Here is a 6578-nt window from a genome sequence, read left to right as displayed (position 1 = left end):
TCCGGCTTCTGCCAGCGTGCCCGCAGCCCGGGCCGGCTCTGCAAATATTGGGTTACGGGCCAGCTGGAAAAGAGGCTCCTGCCCTTTGCTCTGTTTGCCGTTTCCTCCGGCTGTTTGGTTTCAGTTAATCATCTTGAGAAGGCAAACAGCAGCGGGGAGGGATGGCGTGCCCAGCTACCCACGCTTGCCCCTCGGGGTGGGTGACACCGGCCCGCCCAGCTGCCTGGGACCTCTGTGAGGGTCTGACCCCACTGCCAAGAGGGAGCTGGCAGGTGGGCTCTGCCCTGCGCAGCCCCTGCCCCAACACGTGCTGGGGGCCTCTCGATGCTCTGCTGCCTGCAGGGTAGTGCTGTACCTGCACAGGACTCTCTGTAGGATCCCAGAGCAGGAGTGTGAATCACAGCATTGCGTAAGGCAGACCGGCAGGTGCTGGCCCAGGTCTGAAACAGGTGAAGAGAGGAGCTCAGAAGGATGCTCGCCCCTGTGCCCCACAGGCCATGGTGAACCCAGGCCATATGGCCGGGCGTGTGGGACCAGTAGCTGCGCCCACGCCTCCCTGCCTGGCCCTCCCCAGGTTGGCCGCTCCAGCAGCCCTGCTCTCCGTGGTCTGAAGGTCATGCTGCTGCGCAGAGGGGACAGTGCAGAGTCCCCGATCCTGATCAGCAGCACTCTGAAGTTGCCAGGCATGATGTTTTGGGGTCTTCTTTCCCTACTCCTCTTCGCTGTGGCCAGCGGGACGCCCATTGGTGACCAGGATGAGGACATCCAAGTGCAGGAGAATTTTGAGCCTGAGCGGGTAAAGCGGCTTGGCGGTCCCTGGAATTTGAGGGCAGAAGGGATGGGGGGAAGTTTTATTTCACTTTCCTCCCAAAAGGAAGATGATTTCCCATAATGGGCTGTGCAGGGCAGGCCTCCCTTGATGCCAGCCATGGGGACCCAGCCCTTGGGATGGCCTCACCCCAGCAAACACACGGACAGGGCAAACAAGTCCCAGCCTGTTCATTAGCCCAGCTGGAGCTGTGGGGAGATGCAGAATGTTTGCGGGATGCATCCTGCCTGGGAGTGGGCCTGTGGGTCTCCAGCAGGCACCCTGCGTGGCTGTGCACACCCAGCAGCATGGGTCTGGTCTCTCCTGGGGCACACAGCAGGTACAGGACTCTGCCTGGTGGGCAGAGGACATGGGGACACTGTCTTGAGCTTGGAGACCCCTCTCAGCTCCCAGAGGACTGCCTAGCCCCTATACAAGAAACCATGGCAGAGAGCAGGAGAAAGAGCTCTGCTAGTGTAAGCATCCATGGGAACAACTGTCCAGCTTACTCCTCAGACTGTTTAAATCCAAGCTCAAAAGCCTGGGAAGCCATGGGAGATGGGTGACCATGGAGTTGGAAATCCTACTGAGTGCTGATCACTTTCCTTCAGAGCTCTTGCCACGGCACCCTGCACCGTAGCTCACCAACTTACTTCCTGGCCACGAGAATGTCAGCTCTGCAGAAAGCTATGGGATGCCCTACCTCAGTGGAGGGATCCCATGGTGGAGTCATCTCTTTTTTTCCCCACAGATGTATGGGAAATGGTATGATGTAGCTGTTGCCACCACCTGCAAATGGATGAAGAATTACAAGGAGAAGTTCAGCATGGGAACACTGGTACTGGGCCCTGGCCCCAGCACTGACCAGATCAGTACCATCAGCACCAGGCTGCGGTACGGGCATTGCTGTGGGTGTTCAGGGGTTTCAGGGATCCTATGCCATGGCCAGCTTTGGTGCTCCAGCAAATCATGTTTTTGTTTATCATGAAATAAACAAAAAAGAGGTCATCCCAATCAGGTGATTGTTTTCCTCCTCCCTCCAGGCAAGGTGACTGCAAACGCGTCTCAGGAGAGTACCAGAAAACTGACACCCCTGGCAAATACACCTACTATAACCCCAGTAAGTTGGGCTTGCTTCTGGCCTGCTGGGTCCTGAGAGCCACTGTGCAGTCAGGGGATATGAACCAGGTCCAAACCTCAGAAGATGACACAGCTGGTGGCTGGGAGAGTGGTTCAGGGCAGCAGGGCCCAAGGAAGAAGAAGACTCTCCATAGTTCAGATCATTTCCAACCAAGAAAGCAGGGAGCAAGGTCTCGGGGGAGCTGCTTCAGAGCTGCCTGAGTAGAAACAGGACTATGAGGTATTCCAGCAGATCCCTCCTATCCCCAGGGTTCCAAGATGGGATAAGCACCCCTCAGCCATGTTTCAGGAGCGTTGGTGATATCTTATTATCTGCAACCCTAGGATTCCAGTCTCCTTGACTAACAGGGAGGTGAAAGAGGGTCAGGGTTGTGCCCAGGTCAGTAGCTGCCTCCCAGTAATCTGATAGTTTCTTGAATTAGCTGCCTGATTTCACTCCGCAGTTCTGGGACTGCCATCTACACCCCTGTTCCTCCCTAAGGGTAGGAATGATGTCCTTTGTATCTCATCTCTTTCTCACCCAGAGTGGGATGTGTCTATCAAGTCCTACGTGCTTCGCACCAACTATGAAGAATACGCAGTCATTCTGATGAAGAAGACAAGTAATTTTGGCCCAACCACCACACTGAAGCTGTATGGTATGTCTGCTGTGGCACTGTGGGCAAGCAAACTCTGGGGTGGGCTCAGTAACACTGCTCTATAGCTCTGGAGGTGGTGCCTTCAGTCAACTCTGGCATCAAATGAGGTGTAATTTTATGGCTCAGCTTAGAGCCGTATCATACAGTGAACATTGAGACCAGACCGTTGTTTGAGATGAACATGATTTGTGTGGAAGAAACTCAGATCTGGAAGCAGCAGACACAGCTGACAGTCCTTTCCTTGCCATCACCCAGGGAGAAGCCCAGAGCTGCGGGAAGAGCTCACCGAGGCTTTCCAGCAGCTGGCTTTGGAGATGGGCATCCCTGCAGATTCCATCTTCATCCTGGCCAACAAAGGTAACCTGTGTGAGGTGTGCACCTCTCCTGCTGCCTGTGCCCTCAGTGTGAGCGTGTGCTAAGGCTGTTCCTTCTTGGTACACAGGGCTGGGGAGAAGGGACAGCCAGGATGGAGGGAGGACAAATGAGGGCTTTGCTGGGATGGGATAGTAAGGGGATGAGGCTAAGAATCAGCCAGGCCTCCACAAGCACCCAGTTTTCTGCAGTACCCAGGGTAGTTGGTGGGATTCTTTCTATGCTGTCAGGTTGATGCAACCCAACATAGCTGTTCTGGAGCCATTCATATATCTGGAGAAGGACACTGCAGGAACACCCACAGCTTCTCCCCATGGCTGTGGGCTCCTAGGATGTGATGAGTGCCTTGCTCAACAAGGAGTGACAGCAAATGCTTGATGCAGATAGGCATGAGGATTTTAGGGCAGTACTTCTGAGAGCAGGAGGTAGAGAACAGCAAGAAGGGAAGAATGTTAGGGTGAAGCCAGGAGGGAGCCCCTTCCTGAAGGACCTGTAAGAGCACAGTGTAGGGCCATGGTGAGAGGACTTGAAAAGCCACCACTCTCAAGCTTCTGACCTTCTCTCTTGTCATCTGGGCTAGGTGAATGTGTCCCACAGGAGACTGCCAATGCCCCTGAGGTGAGTGATCCAGCTAGGACCTCCTGAGATGGATCAAGGCCGGGGATGGGGTTTGCCAGTTAGGATGGAACACAGACTGCAGGGATGAGAGTCCTGAGTGCTTCAGGTGGCACCAAGGCTCACTTCCAAGTAGAAGGCAGTGTCTCTTCCCTGTTCTGATTCTTTCATGGGATAGATTCCTGTACAGAGAGCCTCGTGTCTCCTTACCCCTTGCCTGCCCATGAGTGCTCCAGCTGGGCTGGGGATCCCCCTCTGTGGTGGGGGAGGCAGCTCATTGCCCTGCTGATGCTCTGGCTGCTCTCAGCCAACGTGTCCCAATCTCATGGTGTTGAGTTTAGAAGGATATTCAAGAGGAGATGGAACTTTGTAAGAGAAACAGCACAGTACAGGGCAGATATAATATGTGGAGGATGCACCACTATCTATCAGTGTGAGGAGAGATGCATGCTCAGCCCAGCACAGGGCATGGCTGTTTGAGTGTCATCGTCCAAAATGTTTGATCCTAGTCCCCACCTGGGATGAATACAGGGCTGGGAATGCCACAGGGCATGGAGTGACCATGGCCTGCTGACCCCAGGCGGATGTCTGGGGACATGTGGGGGTACCAGGGAAGTGGGGTTGGCATGGCTGACGGCAGCTGTCTGTTTCCTCCCGGAGCAGAGAACACGGAGAGCAGTGCTGCCACCCGAGGAGGGCTCAGCTGCAGGCCCTCTGCCCACGTACGTAGGCAACAAAGAAGGTGAGTCCTGGTGGAGGGGCTGCAATGGGTGTCCCCATGCCCCCCCACCCACTCCAACCTGCATTGCGCTCACCTGCAGACGCATGCCGGCTGAACCGGGACCCGGGACCCTGCAGCGGGATGCTCTCCCGCTTCTTCTACAACACCTCCTCCATGGCCTGTGAGACTTTCCTCTATGGCGGCTGCCTGGGCAACGGCAACAACTTCTACTCAGAGAAGGAGTGCCTGCAGGCCTGCCGAACCGAGGGTGAGTGGGAATGGGGCCACGCCAGGGCGAGGGGACACAGAGCTGCAGAGGGAACCAAGGCTGGCCCTGAGCCCTGTGTGTGCAGCACAGGATCCCGGTTCTGTCAGCCTTCCACAGTCTCTTCTCCCCACAGCTGCCTGCAGGCTGCCCATCGCCCAGGGGCCCTGCCAGAAACCAGTGATACGCTGGGCCTTTGATGCGGCTCAGGGCAAGTGCATCAGGTTCAGCTATGGAGGCTGCAAGGGCAATGGGAACAAGTTCTACTCAGAGAAGGAGTGCAAGGAGTACTGCGGAGCTCCTCTGCAGGCAGGTATGGCTTATTGCTGCGCTGGGGACCAGGCAGGTGCTGCTTGTGCATCTCATCCTGCTTGAGGCTGTGTCCCTGTGCTGGGTCTTCCTGCAGCTGTGATTGGTCCATCCTGGGCCAGGGACTCTGATGGATTGGGAAAAAAAGATTGTTAATTTACAGACGTCACACATGGGAACTGTATAAGCTACAAATGCACCAAGGCCAGGACTGTACTTCAAAATGCTCATGATAACGGGGGAAAGGCTGTAAGCAGGGCAGAGCACAGCAGGGAGCAGTGGAGGTGTCAACAGGAGGTGCCTGCAGGAGGAGCAGCTGAAGGATTTGGAGGCATTAGGGATCCTGACACTGGATAGGGACCAAACCTACTTGGGACGAACTCTCCGTGATTGTATGATCACCCTCCAGCTTTAGTCAGCACAGAGGTTTCCTCTTTGTGAGGTTTAACAGGCACTGCTCTGCCCCTGGGATGGGTGGACAAGCAGTCTCATTTTCAGCAATGTAGCAGGGAAGATCTTACTGCGGAGAGTGGTTAGCTACAGCCTTGGGTGAACCTGATCCTGTTGTGGCAAGTGTAGCTGGTAGCCTCGCAGGTGGGAGATGGGGACAAAGTAAGGGGTCATGGAGCAGAATCTGTTTTCTATTATCCTGCTGCCAGTTTGAAGTGCAATAATGCCACTATGGTGGGACATGAAGTGACATCTCAGGACAGCAAGGGGATGTGTAGAGGGTCTGAACCTCTTTCCCTATCACTGCCAATCAGGACAAAGCAGGAAGCATCAGCCATCACCTGTTTGTGGGGTATGAGTGGGGGTGAGGATGGTGTCTGTGGATGTCTGTCACACTGCACACTGTATTGCTTGCAGAGGATGAGGAGTTTCTGCATCTGTCAAACTGACAAGGGTGAAGGACGAACACTGAGCACAGGAGCAGGAGCCTCACAGGAGCTCCTGCCTGTACAGGAACTATCTCCAAGAATAAATGTCTCTGAAGTGACCAGTGAGCCCACTGTCCATCCCAGAGCTGGCGGGAAGCTGGGCAGGAGAGGCAGGAGATGCTGTTGAGTCACTGCTGGCCTCCCCAGGGGATTCCCTCCTGTCCATATCTCCACCCCAATGGGGCTCTGTCATCCCACTGGATGTGCGTCAGCTCCCACATCCTGGGGCAGCTGGGAAGGGGCAGTGAGGGGGGACAGGCACCCGCTTCACTTTGAGGGTGAATAATCTGTGCTGCACCACTGTCACACTGGGCAAGGCACAATGGGACCGTGGAGCTCCGTGTTGAGGCTCAATGCAGCACGGCCCCAGCCCCATCCCACAGGTGTGGGTGCCTCAGTCCCTTCCAGTCCTGCTCCCCCTGGAGCTCTGACGGGGAGCCTAGCAATGTAGGGCCCAGAGCCCCCACAGCACCCCGGGCCTCAGCAGGAGCCCACGGTGCCAGCTGGGAAACGGAGGTGGGGGGGCTGAGAGGTCACGGGGGCGGGGGAGACAACGAGGAGTGTGGGGAGGGAGAAGCATCCCAAAGGGGTGACGGGAGGGGATTTGGGAGTCGGAGCAGGCTGCGGGGTGAGGGGGGCACGGGACTGTGGCCTTGGGTGCCACAGAAGGGAACTTCGGGGCCATGTGGGGTGTGACGGAGAGGCGCTGGGCTCAGGTCAGAGCAGAGGGCTAAAGGGGCTGCCGTGGCTCTGTGGATTGTGGTGCTCAAGA

The 6578-nt window shown here is 56.2% G+C and overlaps 1 protein-coding gene across 1 annotated transcript; it reads left to right on the top strand.

Annotated features, from left to right (window-relative positions):
• The first annotated feature begins 486 nt into the window (after window positions 1-486).
• On the top strand, window positions 487-5865 carry AMBP (alpha-1-microglobulin/bikunin precursor). Its single transcript, XM_003211162.4, has 10 exons — window positions 487-796; window positions 1560-1702; window positions 1852-1928; window positions 2473-2586; window positions 2842-2943; window positions 3539-3576; window positions 4237-4315; window positions 4395-4562; window positions 4696-4872; window positions 5736-5865. The coding sequence occupies exons 1-10, from the start codon at window positions 617-619 to the stop codon at window positions 5765-5767; spliced, it is 1110 nt and encodes a 369-aa protein (XP_003211210.2). The 5' UTR covers window positions 487-616; the 3' UTR covers window positions 5768-5865.
• Window positions 5866-6578: the final 713 nt, after the last annotated feature.

Source organism: Meleagris gallopavo, chromosome 19 (genome assembly GCF_000146605.3).
Source record: "Meleagris gallopavo isolate NT-WF06-2002-E0010 breed Aviagen turkey brand Nicholas breeding stock chromosome 19, Turkey_5.1, whole genome shotgun sequence".
Classification (NCBI taxonomy): domain Eukaryota; kingdom Metazoa; phylum Chordata; class Aves; order Galliformes; family Phasianidae; genus Meleagris; species Meleagris gallopavo.
The sequence above is the reverse complement of the archived record's forward strand: the minus strand, read 5'-3'. Positions and strand labels throughout refer to the sequence as shown.